Source organism: Macaca nemestrina, chromosome 3 (assembly GCF_043159975.1).
Source record: "Macaca nemestrina isolate mMacNem1 chromosome 3, mMacNem.hap1, whole genome shotgun sequence".
NCBI lineage: Eukaryota > Metazoa > Chordata > Mammalia > Primates > Cercopithecidae > Macaca > Macaca nemestrina.
The window spans coordinates 128,477,931-128,499,884 of NC_092127.1; the positions used below are offsets into that span (position 1 = coordinate 128,477,931).

General features: G+C 35.1%; 1 protein-coding gene across 7 annotated transcripts in view; it reads right to left on the reverse strand.

Annotated features, from left to right (window-relative positions):
* LOC105463593 (EPH receptor A5) overlaps nucleotides 1-21,954 on the reverse strand; it is a 349,905-nt gene that overhangs the window by 151,554 nt on the left and 176,397 nt on the right. For 4 of the 7 annotated variants that reach the window (XM_011710796.3, XM_011710794.3, XM_011710795.3 and 1 more), the window contains exon 5: nucleotides 18,178-18,513. The exons of the other annotated variants lie outside the window; for them this stretch is intronic. In XM_011710796.3, coding sequence (XP_011709098.1) covers nucleotides 18,178-18,513 — 336 coding nt within the window. The remainder of the gene's footprint in view (nucleotides 1-18,177; nucleotides 18,514-21,954) is intronic. 7 annotated transcript variants of the gene reach the window in all.

Below are 21,954 nucleotides of genomic sequence, written 5' to 3' on the forward strand. Positions count from 1 at the left end.
GACAAACACTGAGCTGAACCAATCCAGCTGTTTCTGTACCTCATGTACAATATCTATACATCACTTCCTTTCTCCATCTATAAATTTGTTCTGACCATGTGGCATCCTTGGAGTCCCTCTGAATCTGCTGCGATTCTGGGGGCTGCCCGATTTGCAAATTGGTCATTACTCAATTAAACTCCTTTAAATTTAATTTGGATGAAGTTTTTTCTTTTAACAGTTCTAATTCCTAGAAAAACTGACACAAATCTCATAAACAAAGGCATATCTACTTTCTCTCTGATGGTACCAATGCCAACATCACATTGGGAAATATTTAAAATTAGTCATTCAGTCTTTGAAGCCATTTATTTTCATAAAATTTAATTGTCTAAAATGGATGAAAACAAAAATAAACCACTGTTACCGTCGTTATCACTAACAACTTGAAAATCTTAATTATTTTTATTTCAACTTTTATTTAGGTTCATGGGGTGTATGTTCAGGTTTGTTGCATAGGTGTTGTATTAGTCAGTTTTTACACTTCTATAAAGATACTACCCGAGACAGGGTAATTTACAAACAAAAGAGGCTTAACTGACTCGCAGTTCCACATGGCTGGGGAGGTCTCAGGAAACTTAAAATCATAGTGTAAAGGGAAGCAGGTTTGTCTTGCATGGTGGCAGGTGACAGAGAGTTAGAGCAAGAGCAGGGAAAACAGCTTATAAAACCAACAGATCTCATGATCTTTTTTTATCACTCACTATCACAAGAAATCTCAGGGGAAACTGCCTCCATAATCCAATCACCTTCCACCTGGTCCCTTCTTTGACATATGGGGATTATGGGGATTATAAATGAAGATGAGATTTGGGTGGGAACACAGAGCCAAACGATATCATTCCTCCCCTGGCCCCTCCCAAATCTAATGTCCTCACTTTTCAAAACACCATCATGCCTTCCCAGCAGTCCTCCCAAATCTTAACTCATTACCCCAAATTACCCAGCAATAATCCAAAAGTGCATAGTCCAAAGTCTCATCTGAGACAAGGCAAATCCTTCCACCTAGGAGACTGTAAAATCAAAACCTAGTTAGTTCCTCCCAAGATACAATGGGGGTACAGGTGTTGGATACATGCTCTCATTCCAAATGGGAGAAATTGACCAAACAAAGGGGTCACAGACCCCAGGCATGTCTGAAATCCAACAGGGCAGTCATGAAATCTTAAAGGTACAAAATCATTTTCTTTGAATCCCTGTCTCACATCTGGGGCACACTGATGCCAAAGGTGGGCTCTCACACCTTGGAGATGCTCCTTCATGGGCTGGTATTGAGTGCCTCTGGCTTTTCCAGGTACAGGGTGCAAACTGTTGGTGGATCTACCATTCTGGGGTCTGAAGTGACCCTCTTCTCACAGATGTACTAGCCAGTTCCCCAGTGGTGACACTGTGTGGGTGCTCAAGCCCCACATTTCCCTTCTGAGGTTTTCCTTGAGGGTTCTGCCCTTACAGCAGACTGTAAGGCTTCTGCCTGGATATCTAGAAGTTTCCATACATACTCTGAAATCTAGAGGGAGGTTCCCAAACTTCAATTCTTTACTTCTGTGCACCTGCAGGCCCACCAGCACGTGGAAGCCACTAAGGCTTGGGACTTGCACTCTCTGAAGCAATAGTCCAAGCTGTACCTCGGCACCTTTTAGCCACAGCTGGAGCTGAAGCAGTTGGGACATAGGACAGCAAGTGCCACAGTTGCACAGATAAGGGCCCCTGGGCCTGGCCCACAAAACCATTTTTCTCTCCTAAGTCTCCTGAACTTGTGAAGAGAGGGGCTGCCACCAAAATCTCTGACAGGCCCTGGACACATTTTCCCTATTGTCCTTGAAATTAACGTCCAGTTCCTCGTTACTATGCAAATTTCTGCAGCCGGCTTGAATTTCTCCCCAGAAAATGGGTTTTTCTTTTCTATCACATCATCAGGCTGCAAATTTTCCAAACTTTTATGCTCTACTTCCCTTTTAAAAATAAGTTCCAGTTTCAGATCATCTCTCTCAAGTTCAAAGTTCCACAGATATCTAGGGCAAAGACAAAATGCCACCAATCTCTTTGCTAAAGCATGGCAAGAATGACCTTTGCTCCAGTTCCCAACAAGGTCCTCATCTCCATCTGTAACCACCTCAGACTGGACTTCATTGTCCATATCACTAACAGCATTTTGGTCAAAAACCATTCAAGTCTCTAGGAAGTTCCAAACTTTCCTACATCTTCCCTTCGTCTTCTAAGCCCTTCAAACTATTCCAACCTCTGCCTGTTACCCAGGTTCAAAGTTACTTTCACATTTTCAGGTATCTTTATAGAGGTACCCCACTCTCTGCAGTATCAATTTCCTGTATTAAACTATTCTCATACTTCTATAAAGATACTACCCGAGAGTGGGTAATGTATAAACAAAAGAGGTTTAATTGACTCACAGTTCTTTATAGCTGGGAGGCCTCAGGAAAGTTACAGTTTTGGCAGAAGAAGAAACAGGCACATCTTAAATGGTGGCAGGCAAAACAGAGAGAGAGGGCAAGAGCAGGAAAAACTGCCTGATAAAACCATCGGATCTTATGAGAACTCAATATCACAAGAACAGCATGGGGGAAACTGGCCCCATGATACAATCACCTCCCACCTGGTCTCTCCCTTGACACGTGGGGATTATGGGGATTACAATTGAAGATGAGATTTAAGTGGGAACACGGAGCAAACCATATCACTTATATTGTGTAATGCTGAGGTTTAGGGTACAAATGATCCGGTAGTGGACAAACATCACCCAAATAGTGATTATACTACCAAATAGGTAGTTTTTGAAACCCGTTTCTCCCTTCCCCCATTAGTAGTCCTCATTACTCTTTCAATGTTTTATAAGGGCTTTTCTTATGTCTGAAATAGAAATATTTCCTTTAATATCTATAGCATATTGAGGATTAAGTGCATGTAATAAGAAATGAATTCTTTTTAATTTGAATATGCTGTTGTTGACAGAAAAAATAACTGACAGATTAATAATTCATTAGATAATGAGAGTTTTCATCTTCAAACATTATTTATTTTATTAGTGAATAAATAGAGTATTTAAAAAATAAATATAAGCTCTATAAATCATATACTTTAAATAGGCAGATACAACCAAAGCAAATAAAATTCACTGTTAGAATAATGTTATATTTATATTTTGTTCATACCACAAGTCTAGAGGAAACTATTTATTGAGTTATAATGTAAGCATCAGTTTGCAGTACCGGTCATATCCTCAGGCCTTCTAGGGCTTGAAGAGTCAATAAACTATCCTCTATTTTCTTACTAATGGAGGAAAATTTGAAAAAGTAAGATCAAAAAGCCAGCGTTCAAAGTATATTTTGTCTAATGAAAAACATTTCACATCTTCAAAAAACCTCCTCAAACTAGATGCTTGTTCTGATAAAGAAGATAGTGGTGTTTTGCAACCAAACTACAAAATAGCTAAGTTGCTTTGACTATTTCAGTAATGTATCAAATGAGCTGTCAATTATTAATAAAATCAAATGGAATAAATAAAAATGCTCCCAAAAGTCAATCTTAAAATATTTCTTTACTCATTTCATTTTGTGTTAATACGTCATTTAACAATAGGTCTTCATCAATAAAAATCGATTATGCTGGCATTGAGACTCCCCAAACAACTCACGACCTTTTAAATAGACATAAGAGCTGTTGCAAAATGGTTTGTCATCTATTTTTAATAATTGCATCTCTATACCATGACTAAGTGGATTTGAGTAAATGCTTTCACAGATGTGCACATGTGATAAAGGAGGCAAAATAGAGACTAAAAATGATAGCGTAAACAAGTCAATCTATATTGTCACTCAAAGGCAATGGATTTGATGCTATTACTATTGAGTTCAATGCCCAATTGCCATTCTTTCTTTTCTGTTTTATTTCATTAGCCTTATTATTCAATTTTTTAATTCTTCAGAGGGGGAATATAATCCTCTGAAGATGAAGCATGCTTTTAACCAGCTTAATATCTTTCAAAATGTTCAATTGAGTATAACGAATGCAGAAGGTGCTGAATATATAATTCGTGTGTGAATGCATGGCAATCAATTTCATGAAATCACATGAACAAGTTATTTCAACATGCTGCATAAAAAATGCTTCTCTCTTCTAAGTGAACTTTGTTTAGAATCTAATAAAAGACTAATGCATATGCTTGATTTAAACAGACTTTGCCTCTTTGGGTTCAGTATTATACTACATCTACACAACACACTAAGAAGATGTATATGATTTCAACCTCTGGGAAGGCTTTAAGAACTGTGTTCCCTAGGAACAGTAATAAAGGGTAGTGAAACCTCAGCATGAGGTTTTAAGAAAATTGATAATCTATGCATATCAATTTACAATATGCATTTTTAACAAATAAATGCATAGCATGTATGCCAATGAGAAAAATGATTGAACAGATCAATAACTGAGCTGCTCTGATTATGAGCTAAGTCACAAGAATGTTTGATGATTTCCTCAGTTAATAGATTGTTGACCATGTTTATATTAAATAGCAAATCTGTTTGCAACCAGATTTGACACGAAATAATAGAGTTTAAAACCAGTTTCCAGGTGAGCAGTGGGCAGAATAGAGTTCACAGGTGAGACATAAAGAAGATAGTATTAACAAAATCAATAGGTATTTTGTACAGAGCATTTGGGCAAACTGACATCAAACAATCCTGATTAAGAGTGTCACCATTTCCCTAGAGAAAAGAGATATAAAATAAATATCAGAACCTCCTACAAATGTAATTTTCTTTCAGAATGTGAGACAAACACCCCTGCATCAAAATCATTGAGTGAGTGTGTGTGTCTGTGTGTGTGTGTGTTAAAATATGCAGATTACTGGCCTCTACTTGTATATACTAAATCATTAACTTGGGATATGGAGTCCATGAAAATGCATTGTAACAAACATAAACAGGTAATTCTTAAACCCACTAAAGATTGAAAATATTGTGAATTGCTATTAAATAACCCAATACACAAAATTTATCTCTAGAATGGGTTCAGTCACTTTCAGTGGATACTTTGTCATGATTTTAGTGTCTCCCATGGAGCACTACACAGCCAAAAAAAAAAAAAAAAAAAAAAAAAGTCTTTTGCAGCAATATGAATGTAGCTGGAGGCCATTATCCTAAGCAAATTAAAGCAGAACAGAAAACCTAATACCCATATTCTCAGTTATAAGAGGGAGCCAAACACTGGGAACTCATTGACATAAAGACAGCAAACAATAGGCACTGGAGTCTAATAGAACACGGAGCAAGAGGAGGGATAAAGGGATGAAAAAATAACTTTTAGGTACTATGCTCACTATCTCAGTGACAGGATGATTCATATCCCAAACCTCAACCTCATGCAATCTACCCATGGAGCAATAATTAATTAATTAATTAATTTTAAAATATAGTGTCTAAAGAAGAAAGATGAACTAAGTAGGCTAAAGCCAGCTAAGCAGATAACCTTAAGCTATAATGCCTTATTTCAGGGTTCTGGAAAAAATCTGAACCTATCTATTAATTACAATTAGTGTACTGTTTCTGGATCCTTAATAATAAAGAAAACATCAAGCATAAACAAACAAAAAATTCATGTAAAATTATTTGAAAAATTTCCAAAATGTTTAATATATTATATGTCATCACTACTAGACATTGAAATTATAACATTGATTTGAAGATAGAAAAACCACTGAACTCATCCATTTATGAACTATTTTAACAATCACAAGTGGTAAGAACTACTGTGCTCCCCAAGAAAAGATTCCAAAAAAATAGAGAACAGAACAAATTGTTATAGCACCCATGCTTAGAGTTACCTTAGAAAGGCATGTTCAAACTGGAGAGCAGAGAAAGCTTTCTCAAGAAAGCAGCAATTTAAGTGAATTTGAAAACTGAGCTATCTAGGACAATAAGAAAATAAGTTTCAGGTGAGAAAATAGCAAGTGCAATTTTTTGTCATGATTCAGAGCATTCTGGCTCTAGTGTAAGAGTTGGTTCAGATTTCTATTCCCTCACATACTAGATCTGTGACTTTGGGGAATCACCTCCCGTTTTTTGTTTGTTTGTTTGTTTGTTTTTTGAGACGGAGTCTCGCTCTGTGGCCCAGACTGGAGTGCAGTGGCGAGATCTTGGCTCACTGCAACCTCTGCCTCCCGGATTCAAGTGATTCTCCTGCCTCAGCCTCCCGAGTAGCTGGGACTACAGGTGTGCACCACCACGCTCAGCTAATTTTTGTATTTTTAGTAGAGTCGGGGTTTCACTATCTTGGCCAGAATGGTTTCGATGTCTTGACCTCATGGTCACCCCCACCTCAGCCTCCCAAAGTGCTGGGATTACAGGAGTGAGCCGCAATTCCCGGCCTACTTCATGTTTTTAAAATTCAGTTCCTTCATCCTAAAAATGGGAATAATATTTTGTCAAGAGGATATTGCTAGTATCAAATAAGGAAATTCAAATAAAGTTCTTTGCATAGGAATGTGCACACAATTAGTGCTGAAATCTGCTAGCCATCATGTCTTTGACATCATTACAGAGAGAAGGGAAAAAGAGAAGGAACAGAAGATCCTGACGTGCTTTTTCGGAAATGAGGTGAGTCTCTGGCAAGACTCTAAAGTCATTGAACAAAATATGAATTTTGACGACTTCTAAAAATATTCTACACCATCCATAGTCATTATTGAATAAATCAGAGATGAATTATAGACATATTCCTTGGATTAGAATCCCATCTTTGAACTGTTGTCCAAACAGCAAACGCACATGGTAACAAGCACAAAACTTGAGTGTTCCTGAAGACAAATTTCAATATTTCAACATAGACGGCAACTTTAATTGGCAAAATGAAAAGATTTTCATTGGTAGCCATAATCAGAACACTAATCTGGTCACAAAAGCATCAGTGTGAGGCTAATATAGATATATTCATAACATGTAATTAAACAAAACATTTGTCTCATATTTGTCCTTAGAAACTTCAATGATTTATCAAATTAATATCCGTCCACACATGAAAATGATGAGTTAACAAAATTTGTAACTTTTCGAAATATATTTTGATGAAAACCAAATTACAAATCTATTTTCTATATACAATGTATTTCCCTCCATTTGCTGTTAGTTTAATACTGTTATTTTATTTTTATTTTTTTTCTAAGACAATGTCTTCCTCTGTTGTACAGGCTAGAATGCAGTGGCACAATTTTAGCTCACTGCAACTTCCCCCTCCTGAGTTTGAGTGATTCTCATGCCTCAGCCTCCCGAGTAGCAGGGATTACAGGTGTGCACCACCACGTCCAACTAATTTTTGTAGTTTTAGTAGAGATGAGGTTTCACTATGCTGGCCAGACTGGTCTCAAACTCCTGTCCTCAAGTGTTCTGCCCACCTCGGCCTCCCAAAGTGCTGGGATTGTAGGCGTGAGCCAAGGAACCTGGCCTTGACCCTGTTATCCTATTGTTTCTTTACGTTATTGTTCTGGATATTTTATCAAAATTAGAAGAACTTCAAGATTAATATAAGCTCAATATTTTAAGAAATCATTAAACATATATTTCCGATTAGAAAAGGAATTTTATTGGTTTACTCCTGCAAGCTTGAAGCGGTTGTCTTTTGTTGTCTGTAGAATCATGGTCCTACACATTATTTTTTGCTTTTAAATATTTATCTTCTTTCCATTTTACTTTACCAATGAGTCTGTCCATATTACACTCATGAAGTCTAAAACCTATTTTTTCCATAGTTTATTCCATGGATTCATGCTACTTAGCAGATCATTGAAGAGTTTCTTAAATAATACTATAGTAATATTTATTTACATCTTACTACATGCCAAGCATTACACTAATTGTTTTGTAGATTTAGCTCATTCAACTGTTGTAATCATTGTATGTCACAGATACCATTTATTTCCACTTTACATGTGAAAAACCTGAAGCCTGTGATCAGGTTTATTTAAGTAATTAAATACTTAATGACTTAAGTATTTACTGTGATCAGTAAATGTAAGTAATTTACTCAAATTAAAAAGCTAGTTAGTAGGAACCAGAAAGTCTAGCTCATCAGTCCAGACCTTTAACCAATATACTAATCTGCCGTTCTATGAACTAGATGCAAGCGAACAGAATTTCTTCTCTGTACATTTATTTGTGAAGAAAATAGAACTATATTAGGTACCTTGTGTAGGGAAATGGGGAAAGGACTAAAAATATAATGAAACTAGTGTTATTGCTTTTGTTTCTCTCCTCATATTTTAGAAATGAAACATCGTGCATACTCAATTAAAATGACTGTATTAGGGCTTCACAATGAATACAGAATATCCTCAAATTAGGCAGTAAGAGAACCTGGGTCTCCATTACTGGGTGAGTTGATATGAAAAGTGCAGTGGACATGGATATATGATGCACATTTAATGGCCATAAGCAACATGTATGGATTTATAAAATATTATGATTATGTTGAAAAATTATATACAACAAGCCATACTACCATTAAATAAAAAACATATGCATATGATTTTAAATAAATATATTCATAATAATACTTTATGAAAAACAAATAACATATTAAAATGGTTGCTCTTTAGTGTAGATAAACGGCAAGTAGATTTGGGGTAAAAATGAAAGTAGGTACATAAGAAAATATATAACCCAAGAGAGGGTCCTGTTTGGTTCAAGATGGAAATGCGCCGTGAATTGAGGCATGTTATTAACTCATCCTTGAGCGTATGAGATACAAACAAACAAACAAAAAACACAAAAACACAGGAAAAATAACAATAAAGAAAGGAGACAAGGAAAGAAGGAAAGGAGGGAAGGAAAGGAAGAGAGAAAGGATAACAGAGAGAGAGGATGAACAAACCTTAACTAATTGTAAAACCAGATTTTCTCAAAATATTTCAGATGACTTGTTTAATAAATTATATGTAGAAATTTTCATTAAAATTTGAATAAATATACAGTGAAATTTGCCAAATTCATTAGAATGCATTATCTTTCCAATGGCAATTTATATTTTTAAAAGCTCTGGTAGTGAAGCCTGTCTTTCCAACACAAATATCAGAATTCAAAAAACCCAGTTTCTCTTTCTCCTTGGATAAAGGTGTATGGCTTCAGATACATCAAACCAACTGGCCCAGGCAAGATCTTGATTCAAATAGGCAAATTAAGAAACCGTGTTCTTCATGAAGTTCTCTTTTTTGGCTTTCTGCTGATGAAAGTGAAAGAAAAAACATGAAGATGTTGCTGGTAGAAATATTGATGCTTTCTCTTTAGTTTTGAAGTTTGAGATACAGAAGCAGCAATGCTACTTGTGGCAATAGCAATTGCAATAAAATCAAAATCTTGCCATCCATTGCTCGACAGCTGCCACGCAATGTTCAGCTTCATCAGGCCAGATCTGTGATAGTTTCAGGCATTGTTCCTCTAAATTTATATTCTAATCTTTGAATCTATTCTCAATGAGTCTATGAGCCACTTCATATCCTTTATTAATGCTCTTTTCTGTTTCAACTAACCAGAGAATATTTTGTTTGCAACTAAGAATACAAACATTAATAATAATAAAAAATAATAATAAAAATTCCCAGAAGAGGAGTGTTGTAGGTAAGTCTATTAAGGAAATGGGAATATAGGACCAGTGATCAAACTGCTGTGTTTCAGTGTAACAAGGATCCATTCAGTGTTAAAGAATGGAAATCTGACAACTTCTGGCATATAGGGGCATGCAACTCATTGCTTGTGCTCACCTAAAATAATATTGAAGATTATACTTTTGGTGGTACAGATTCCACTATAAAGTCATGAGAAATTTAAGAAATTCAACAAAGGTCAGCTGTGTCTAAATGCACTTCATAGTTTAAAGAAATAAAATAACCATCTTGAGTTTAAAGAAATAAAATAACCATCTCCAAGATTAAATTCTTAGTTTAAATCACATTGAAATGATCAGGGCACCTCTTGTCTCTTATAGTGGAAAGGATGACATAGCTATACATCAAAACTCAAGTCTTTTTCCGTGAATTCCTGAATTACAAAGGTGATTTACTTTATTGTTTTGCCTTTTGAGAAAATTAGACCATTGACTGAGGAAAAAAGTTAAATCATGAGCATTGGAATATTTGGATAAATAGGAGGATTCAGGTGACTGAAAATTTTCTCTTCTGCTAAAACTTATTGAGTCCTTCTTGCTAGCAGATTCAGCTGTCCAACACATGACTGAGGAAGCTGCTCCTTCATTTCTTCAATATCAAGTCCATACCTTATTTAAGGTGGTTAACTGATGGAGGAAAGAAATATTCTTTCTGACCAAATCTATTATTCCATTTGAACTCAAAATTCCAGTATCCTCTTGGGAGCCAATTATCTGGTTAATGCTGAGGACTGGAAGCTTCTTGAATATGAGACTTGCAAGATTTTATAGCTAAATTTGAAAATGCATGGGGGAATATGTGTGAAAATGGATTTTACGTGTTCCTGATATAGAACCAAAAAAGAATTTTAATTCTAGCTGGTATAAATATCTGATTAGAGATGCTAGATTCAATGTGCTACTTCTGGTAGCTGGTTTAGGTGCTAAATGCTTCTTCAATTAGTTGACCAAAATCTGGACTGAAAAACAGGCTAAGTTAAATAAATTTCAGATACTTGTAGTTCCTCCTTTTAATGTACAAGGAATTCAATGACCTACTGAACTATGAAAGTTAAGGTGGATTTATTGTTCAAAGCCTGTTAAATGGGCTGGGTGTGGTGGCTCATGCTTGTAATCCCAGCACTTTGGGAGGACAAGGCAGGTGGATCACCTGAGGTCAGGAGTTCGAGACCAGCCTGGCCAAAATGAAGAAACCCTGTCTCTATTAAAAATACAAATATTAGCTGGGTGTGGTGGTGGGCACTTACAATCCCACCTACTCAGGAGGCTGAGGCAGGAGAAGTGCTTGAACCTAGGTGGCGGAGGTTGCAGTGAGCCAAAATTGTGCCATCGCACTCTAGCCTGGGTGATGAGAGCAAAACAAAACAGAACAAAAACCTGTGAAATCACCCACTGATTAAATTTTCAGAAAGAGCTCAGAAGATACTTTCTTCACCATAACAATAAAAAAGAATGATGAGCACAACAATGTTATCTTAAAAAAAAAGAAAAAAGAAAAACAAAAAACCTCTATAATTTATGTTTTCTATACTGGGGAACACAGACATTGAAGCTACACTCAAATGATTTCATTTCTTTAGGGTTTAGGGGTACCTTACCACTGGAATGAGGGTGGACATGGATCTCATAATAGGTAGCAGGATATGAATGGTAAAAAATACAGTACTGTAGCATGCAGACACCAAATTAATGAGTCATCTGATCCTTGGCAATGACATCAAGGTCTGAGAAGTAAAAATATAAATTTAGTGACCTAATTAGTCATGACCTGTCAATGGTTTTCACACTTGAATTAGTTTACTTACCCCATGGCCACTTAAGTGAAGAGAAAATGTGGTTACTCTTGAAGAAGGACTCTGCAATAGCATCATATGTTAGTATTGCACATCTTCCTTCTAGCTTTCCTGAAAGACATCTCCTACCATTTCTAAATACATTAGGGAGGAAAGGAGGTGGGTGCAAATGCCCAGTCCTTTCACAGATGATTGAATACTGCCTTCAAGCTAACATTGATCTTGGTGGATTCAGATTATCACTAAAAAAAATTTGCGTAAGTAGAGGTTTTTAGGGTCATGTGATGAATGGGATTTTGTCTTGGGTTCATATTACAGTTGATACAGTAATACTTCCATTTCAGCTTTTGATTGTTTTACCAGATCTTTGGTGTGTATTTGGAAGATTTACACTGTAACTGGAAGAAATGTCTTTTTATCGCAGTAGCCCCTGAAGTCAAAGCTGCTGTCAAACTCTACTAATGGCCAAACTAAAGATCGCTAAGCAACTCTGTCCTACAAAAACAGTAAACATAGATCCCTGGGAGAATGTTTCAACTAGAGCCATCATAAAGAACAAGGAAGAAAAAAGGCTGGCGCTTTTGAAAACATGGGCAGGTTTAACTTACTTATTCAGTCTACATGGAAGACAAATTAATCTTGTAAAACAAAAATACCTTTAATTAGGTGGTGGTTCAAGTACAGGCAATGTGGTTTCTCCACTAAAGAAAATCAACAAAGACCCTGGCATTCAATATTATAATAATAGTCTAACAGCTGACCATTTTTTCTCTTTTTAGAAGTTCACGTCTCAGTAAACAGAGATTGCCAACAAGTATTTGCTGCTTTTTTGCATAAACAACAGTAATGCTTTCACCATATTGTTCTAATATTCTCTGAAATTTCCGGTTTTACAGCCAGATTAAGTCTTTGGGAACACCGATCATTTCAACATTTTATGAGACACCATGCTCATCAACTACAAGGATGGCATCAAATTGAAAAGACACAGTGAACTGGGATTATAATGTCCTCCAGATATTTGTGCAAGAACCAAGAAATAAAACCCATGAAAATATAGGTAACACCTACCTTGGTGATATTTCTGATAGTCTGGGAGAGCTTGAAACATGCCCTCCAAGGTAAGGTGTAAGTTTGCTGCATTTTGGTATCCATAGCATGTCAAATAGCCCTCTGGAAAAAGGTTCCAAGAGTCTGAGCCTACATTCAAACCAATTAAAATTTGTCTGCTTCGGTCAAGAATTAGAATTCTGTACCTTGGCATGTAAATTATTTGTAATTTTGGCTTTGTGGTTAGAATGAGCTTATTTTATGTTGGGACAAAATATACATGTATATATATTAAAAGAGCTTTAAGCTTAAGCTTAGAAATGCCTAGTGTAAAATTAATTTAAAATAAAAACAAATATATTTATAGAAAAACATAAATACACACTATTTTGCAAAAAGATAAAGAAACTTCCAAAGTAACTGCTTTTAACAGAATTTTAAAATTTTACTCTATGTGTTGATATGTGTCTTATCTATCTGTATGGATAGATACATTTCGGAAGTCCTAAAAGAATAGAACAGAACAAGAGAAGTGTTGTTATGTAAATAAATCTAAATATTATTTGGCAAAGAAAGATTATCTTGTGTAAATCAATTTTGTGTAAGAATGTATTATATATGAAATACTCATTAAAAAACTTGAGGAACTCAATAATTTTATTCATTTTATAAGATTAATAGCTTAATAATGAACACTATACATATCCACTGTTTTATCCTCTAATTTGTATATCCACTACTTGCATATCCACTATTTTATCCTCTAATTTTTTATCTGCTATTTATATTTTATTCCCTTTGTATTTGATTAAAGATTTCTTTATATAACTAACATATTCACATTTTATTTTCTTATTTTTCCCTTCATCATAGCCACTATTTCTTTATATTATGTAACATCTACTATTTTCTTGCTTTTCTCCCCCTTTACATTTGCTTATTTTTCTTTACCAGGAAAATTCTCACAATTTTGTAATTCTTTCTGGTCAATAAAATTATTATAACCACATTTTACAAGAATTGTAAATTTGAACCAATTCTAGGATTTGGCTTTTCCTTTACATTTTGTAGCTTGATTATTACATGCAAAAAAGTATTGTTTTAATCCAGATAGCTTCCCCTAAAAGCAAGTTCCTAGACTCCATAATGATATAATTGTTTGGAAAATATTTAAATACTATGTATACATTTATAAATCATTTAATCACTTCTATGGACTATCAGCCTAATGCAAAATTTTCAACTTGAACATACACTATTTTTCCTTATACCTTTTTAATCCAATTTTGAATCTGGACATTGATTGCTATTACATGCACAGAAATATATTGCTGGAGTGCAGAGAGAAATATCACAAAGAATTGTGCTTTGGTATGATGAGCACTTTGAATTAAAAGAAATCGGAAGGCCTTAGGTGTTACCTCAGAAGCAAAAACTTTATAACCTCTCATTTCTTCCCTGTCCCCTACATCTCACAATTGCAGGGAGGGACTCACTGAAATTTCCTTATTTGACTAAGGGAAACTCCATTTCAAAAAAAATGTGATTGTCTTAAAGCATCCTTCCTGGAAATCTCATCAAATAATCAGGAAACATTAACCACCAGAAAAGAAAAGAGAAGAGACTAAAAGTCATCACCATGCCCAGACAGACTTTTGTTTATTATTCTAAGGACACCTCCCAGAGATTACCTGGGAGACTTTATTTGCATAATAAGAAAATCTTTGTTCACAGTGAAGTTTGAAGTTCCTCCCCTCATCTTCTCATTACTGGTTCCCCCAGAAGTCAGAGAAAATTTGTCCCAGTTCATAGTTCATTGAGATGGTTCATTTCCGCATTTATACCCCCCGCTATTCCCCTCCCTATATGAAGAAGGTATTTAAGCGTCAACCATCTGGCCATTCTTTGAGTCTTATATTTGTGGGATACCACATCTGTGTGCATTTAATGAATTTATTATGGATGTTTTTCCCTATTAAGCTGTCTATTTTCAGTCATCTCAGCAAACTTACAGAAAGGGCAAAAGGGATGCATTTCTTGTGCCCCTACAAAATCAATCAGAAAATACCAACACAACTGTTGAGGCTAATTATAAATTTGAAATAAATTATTTAAGAAAGAAACATATTTCTCTGAAAACAATCTTTAGAGAATCTCAAAACTAAATTTAAAATCTGCTTAAGGAAGTTTTACATAACAACCACATATGGTGAAGATAACTTTATTCAATTTAGTTCTTAAAAGATATTTAGGCATTAAAACCTACTACAATCCACTTTCTGCAATTTGGGTACTTGAAAAGTGTTTTGCCGTGGTAGCATTAAGCTTAAGACATTTTAGGAGTTATTCTGAAATCACTTTGCAGAGATGATAACAGTTATATGACTTGGGCCTGTGTCCCTGCCCAAATCTCATGTTCAATGTAATTTCCGGTGTTGGAGGTGGGGCCTCCTGGGAGGTGATTGGATCATGGGGGCAGTTTCTTGTGAATGGTTTAGCATCATATCCTTGGTGCTTTCTCATGATAGAGAGTAGGTTTTCAAGAGGTCTGGTTGTTTAAAGTGTGCAGCACCTTCCCCCTCTCTTGTACTCCTGCTCTCGCCATGTGAGATGACTCACTCCTTTGCTTTCTGCTGTAATTGGAAGCCTCCTGGTGCCTCACAAGAGACAGAAGCTGCTGTGCTTCTTGTACAGTCTGCAGAACCATGAGCCAATTAAACCTCTTTTCTTCATAAATTACCCAGTCTCAGGTATTTATAGCAGTGGAAGAAGACTAATACAAACAGTGAGAAAATTATGACAGTTAAAGAGATCTTACTTAATTGACTCCATCTTTCCTTTAACCTCCAGGCTGCCCTCTTTCATTCCTGGGGATAGACCAAAATAACTTTGAGGGGAATTTAGTTTATGATTTAGCTTTTAAACAAAAGTGATAATAACTCCTCTCTGAAACAAATCCTCTCCTTGCTTAGGGACCAGATAACCTTTGAAAAACTAACAAATTAGCCACAAAATTAAAAAGTATGGCTCAGGTGTCATGCAGTCAGAATCCACAGGATTCCTAACCTCCCCAGTGGCTCCCATGGCTAACATTGCTATTTTAAGACCTTTGATTGGTGTTCAAGATATTTTTCAGACCTTGTAGCATTCTGATGGATCAGTTGGCATCATACAGAAAACTTAAACTGGCTCATTTGGTCTTGTAGCCGTCACCCAGGAACTGAATCTGCAGGAGGACAGATTCAGCTTCTTCTGATTTCATCCCTGACCCAACAAATCAGCATTCCCCATTCCCTAGACCCCTGCCCACCAAAATATCTTTAAAAAACTCTAGCTTCTGACTTTTGGGGGAGCTGATATGAGTAATAATAAAACTCTGGTTTCCTGCTTAGCTGGCTCTACGTGTATTAAACTCTTTTTCTGTTGCAATTTACCTGTCTTGATCAACTGACTCTCTCTGGGGAGTGGGCAAGAAGAACCCATTGGGTGGTTACAATTAGAAGTTTTCATAATTTTTGTATAAAGTGAGACTTAGTGGTTCTAGAATGCTGATACTGAGAAGAATCTTATTTTGATGTTTTGGGTAGGTTTTCATAATGTTAGAGTATACTGTGAGAACGCGAATGAATAGCAACCAAAAGTCAAGAAAATTGTCTGCTCTGAATATAAAAATGTGTTTTACAAGACACCTATGAATTGAACACCTGGATAAAAATTGATCTTTTTTGGTATTTAAGGTATTGAAGTTTCAAATAATATACTTTGGAGGCTGAAGAGTCCAGCAAGTTGAAGACAACTATAGCAAATATTTGTTGAGTACATCATTAAAAAATCAACAGTTATTTCCTCTATCTAGTTTATCAAAAGAATACCTTTCAAGGAAGTTAAGGGTATACAAGCGGGAAAACATTCTTCTGAAGGGACACAACTCTTAGTGATTGTTCAATATGCTTACAATATGTTGGTGGAAGATTCGTACATAGAATCAAGTAAAGTTGAAAGATGTTGCATAAGAAAGCTAAAGTCAAAGGTTTCAAGCCAATATTTTTTCTAAAATGGGAAGAGAGTTTGCATTTACTGAACACTCCTGATGTCTAGATACGGTGATGAAAAGTCAACACATGCTAGCATTGCCTGCAACTGAGCCTATGCTGAGGGAAAAATTGATTTTCACTATTCCTGTCCAGCTCTTTAGCACTTCTATTAGTTTCACCTTAGGTTAGGTAGTAAATGGTAAAAAATATAAACGATTCACTGGGGAAAGTGGCTTATATGTGTGCGTTATATTTTCTAATGAAAAAAAAAACGCTGTAGACAAGTATTCAATGTGGCTAAGAACATGCAGAGTATAGAATAATTCCTATTACATTAATCACATGCTTCACACAATCCGGGCTAATTTTGAATGTTTCCCTCAGCTTTATCAATCAGTAGCAACTATGAACTCAGCTGCATGCATTTTCTTAGTTTTGGAATATAACCATTTGATTTACTTGAGGTATCCAACAATTCAAATTAATTATTTTTGCTGAGACTTTGTAACCAACAGCATTCCCTCATTAAGGTTAGCATTCCACGACCTACAAACTTATACTAATATTATATAAAGTCAGCCTGATTTCATTCAGACAAACATGTCCTATTTCTTTGTGAGTACTGGTGGCAAGGATGTGCTCACTGACCAAAGCCCACCTGAAGTTCTAAGGAGATGACGAGGTTACTACACTTTGGACTGAGAGTTGCAGCCAATTGATAAAGGAAAGGTACAAATTTTGGCTTTTAATGCCTTTTTCTTCCCCTCCCAGATACCCGTTGATGGACAAAACATGCTACAAATTACTCTTAGGTTTAAAAGGACTCTTGCCACAAGGTGGGTTGAATTATTAAATTAGCTGTAGTTTATCTTTGGTTTTTATCTTGCTAGGAAAGAAGTCTTCCATGTTAATTTGCTTAAAAGTGAACATTTGAGGGTAAAATATAGGGAAATCAGCAGCTCAAACAGGACTGTATTCCCTACTCCCTAATAATTACTTCCTACTCATTCCAAAATTTCCATATGGAATATAGAAGTGTTTTCAGGTGGTTGCGTAATAGTTCATAGTTATTCTAATTTTGATAAATGAATTTAGCAAAGAAAATTTCATTGCAGGCATTTTTGCTACAATAGTTGAAATAATATGAAAAGATTTATGATCTGCAAGGAAAATTCATCTGTGTTGCCAAGCAAGCAAATAAACAAGCAAATAAAACCTGCCTGATCAGATGCTAAATTAATGAGTTTTTAAAAATTCAAGGAAACAAAAAAATAGATTTGAGCTATAAAAATGACTGCTATGAAATTATATGAGATAAATTTTGCTTCAAATGGATTTGATACAGAAATGTATTTCTAATGAAAAAATTCAATTTAAATTTTTTTTTTTTTTTCTGTAAATGGGATTTCTAACAAATCTTTAGCTTTTATTTGTTTAAAACTGCAAAAGCATTTTTGATGTGTTATACTTTAAGTCCTGACCTTCCGGTTAATGGAAAGTTCTCATACAGATTTCAGTCAACTTGGCCCTCAGCTATGGAAATAATTGACAGAACTAGGCCTAACATACACAACTTGGTTGGGCACGGCACTTACCTGCTTGATTTGTGGTTACATTTACAGACACATACTGCCGGGCTCCTGGACTCAAGTCGGATACTCCATTCACTGCCTCAATCTCAAAGGTATAGTTTGTGTGAGCGAGTAGATCCACCATCATGACAGAGGTGTTTTTCAGGCCGCTTTGCCGGGGAAGGTACCTGACATGACCGCCACACTCCTCACACACACCTGCATGGGAGTTGCACTTCTTGCATGCAATATAATATGACACATCTTTCCTTCCACCAGTGTCAGCAGGCGGAATCCATTCCAGAAAGACACTAGTTTCATTAATATTTGAGATGGCATTCCGAGGAGCGGATGGGGGTCCTGGTTTGCAAAGTAAAGTAAGAAAAACATATTTTAAGATGATATTAATTAGGCATTATTTACCACACCAATTCCTGGTCTGAAGGAAAAAATAGATTTGCAATAAATCCTTTAAGTCGTAATTTGTAGTTTTGTTTTCACAATTTTGTAGGAACAATAGTGGGTTTTATTCCCTATGGAAATGACTTATTTTGGCATTGTTATAACGGTAGTTCAGTAAAAGAAGAATGTGTTGCTTCATGTATATGTAATCAATTATGGAGTAAAATGATGTATGCACAACTACTATTAGATAAAATTATATATTTAAAAACTGGTGAGTTTCTTGGGTATTGAACTGAATGTTTCCTCATTGATGCTAACCCTTGCAACCTACAAAGTAAACACGAAGTATCTACTTAGAAATAAGCATAGGAAAATACAGAATTTTCAGCGTAGCTCCTGACTACAAATTTTGTAAGGAAAAAAAAAAAAAAACCTTAGCTTGCTTCAAAATAGATTGCATATCGACTTGCTAAATCACCAACAGAATTTGAAACCCCCTACTGTATATCAAAAAGGCATTAGAATTTAAGTAAATGTTCAAAATTATAATTTGCAATGAAACATATTTTACTTTGATGTTGTTTTTGTATTACAGTTCTGCAAGTTATTTTACTTAATTGAAAATATAAAATTTATTTTAAAAATAACCCTCAAAAGGACTACAATAGGATGAATAAAAGTGTTCAGGTTTTGAAGGATCAATAGAACAAATTTCAACTTCCAATAACCTACCAAAATTAGAAAAGAAATACATTTAACACAAATATTTTCATAGACTCATAGCACGTTAGCTACTAACAGATATTAGGAGTGAAACTTTCCTAACTTCATGAAGTATTTCTTGTACACTTTATTTTTTGTATATAGCTTAATGGAAACTGGGTGTAGCTTTTAAAATATATTTTATGTTCAGAATCCTCTTATTTCAATAAGATGGAATATTTCCACTAAAATATGAGTAATGAAATCCATGATCAGAATTGCTTTACAAATTTCATATATTAAGGGTAAACATATCTTATTTGTATATTATTTTAATTATTCCTGAACTTGATTAGCATAATAGAGAGATCAAAAATTAATTAGGTAATTTCTAACACTATAGTCAATGTTTAGATATTTAGTTAAAACTTCAATCAGCTGTTAATGTTATATTATTGGATAATCTCAAAGAGAAAATACATTTATGCTTGTTCCAGAGGCAATTTAGACACCTCTCCTTATACAGAGAAAAAAATGGAGTATGGTGGTAGTTGAATGGTTCATAAGCATAAATTAAGCTACTTAGGATGATCTGTTATCCTAATATGCATTGTCTGTTCTAAATATCAAAATTAACCATTTTTAACTAACATTTATTAAGTCATGACTTTTGAGGGATTGTTTTAAAAGTGATACAAAGCTAACTGGTATTTAAGATTTAGCTGGATAAAATGTCATTTAATTAATTATTTATTTATTTAGAGGCAGAGTCTCTCTCTGTCGCCCAAGCTGAAGTGCAGTGGAGTGATCTTGGCTCATTGCAACCTCCACCTCCTGGGTTCAAATGACTCTCCTGCCTCAGCCTCCTGAGTAGCTGGGATTACAGGGGCACCCCACCATGCCTGGTTAATTTTTGCATTTTTAATAGAGATGGGATTTCACCATGTTGGCCAGGCTGGTCTCTAACTCCTGGCCTCAAGTGATCCACCTGCCTGGGCCTCCCACAGTGCAGGGATTACAGGCGTGAGCCACCGCACCAGGCCAAAATGTCATTGAAATGAAAGAACCCCTTAACTAAAAACTTGACATCTTTGGAAAAAAAAAAAAAAAAAAAAAAAAAAAAAAACCCTACCTTGACCATATTTAAGGTTGAATCCTATGAATTTTGTCATACTTGTCATCTCATATACTTTAATATAAAACAGTACCCTTTAAGTTGAAATAATTTCTTAAGATGGAAATATCCAGTCTATCATTGATGGGCATTTGGATTGTATTTGCTTTGCTTTACTATTGTAAACAGTGCTGCAATACACATACTTGTGCATGTGTCTTTATAGTAGAATGATTTATAATCCTTTGGGTATATACCCAGTAAGGGGATTGCTGGGTTAAATGGTATTTCTGGAAATACACGTGTTCTTGTTTACTACACACTTTAGCTTATTTAATAGTACAAAGTTATACACAAAATGAAATTTAAGATAAAAAATTACAGGATTAACCTCTGAGAAATATCTCTAAGTTAGAACAATGTCTAACTTCTGTGTGTGTGTGTTTTTTTTTAAATTTCTATCAACTGAAAAATCCTTGCATTTAACACGTTTCCTCTAAATCTATAAAAATGAATCAGCAGCTGAATCCTCCTTTTCTTCTGACTCTTCTACTAACAGCTAGGATGGGGGCAAAAACAACTTTAAAGTAGAAAGGAAACTCAAACTCAAGTGAGACCCTAAAGTAGAGGTAAATAGTGGAAGCTCAAACTAACATGCACCTACAAAAAACATGTGATAACATTCCACTGCCCTAATCATAGATATGATGTGTGAACCAAAGTAGAACTGAGACGAACCCTTAATTTAAGCAGATTCATCAGAATTTTTGGCTTTACTTTCGTTTGATTTTTTTCTGTAGGCTTATAAAATGTTATTGTATAGATTTTAAAACTTTGTATATTCTACTTAAAAAAATTGAAGTTGGAGATATAAATTCAATTCCAAAGAGCCAAAGGCAAACTGAAGCTCAAGATCTTCATCTGAACATCTATCAAGTGATAAGGAAATCATATGCAGTAATTGTGGTATTATGAATGCAACTAAAAACATACACACACACTCATAGATTATGTATTATAAAGATCTTGTACATGAGTCCTTTTTTTTTTTTTTTTTTTTTAGAAATGAATACAAATTAGTGCTCATTTGACAACACAGTATTAGAAATTCACACACCCGGAAACTGAGAAATATGAAGCCTGACTGTGGGCTTTGGTCCTAAAAGAGTGCTAAGCAGTCCTTGCCACCAAAGCAGTTTCCCCCTTCATACCCCAACCCCATTTCCAAACCTAACAAATTTACAGAAAGGGAGGTTCACATTTATGCTAAAAAATGGAAAGATCAAGGGTAGGCCACTTAAATAAAATACTAATTAGAAAATTAATAAAATTTGAAAGACAATTCAAAACATGGTTTTTCTCTTTAATTTACCACTCTGTTGTCTAGACAACATTTTCCTTATTTGGGCATTCATTTGCTCTCATAAGCAAAATAATTATTTAAATCTCCACTGCAACCAAAATGCATCACATTCAATCATAGCTTATATCTTCTCCATTCATATGTATCCTTACAAAAGCACATATATAAAAATGGTATTTATTCATTTGAAGAGGAAATTACTTTTCACTAGTAATCA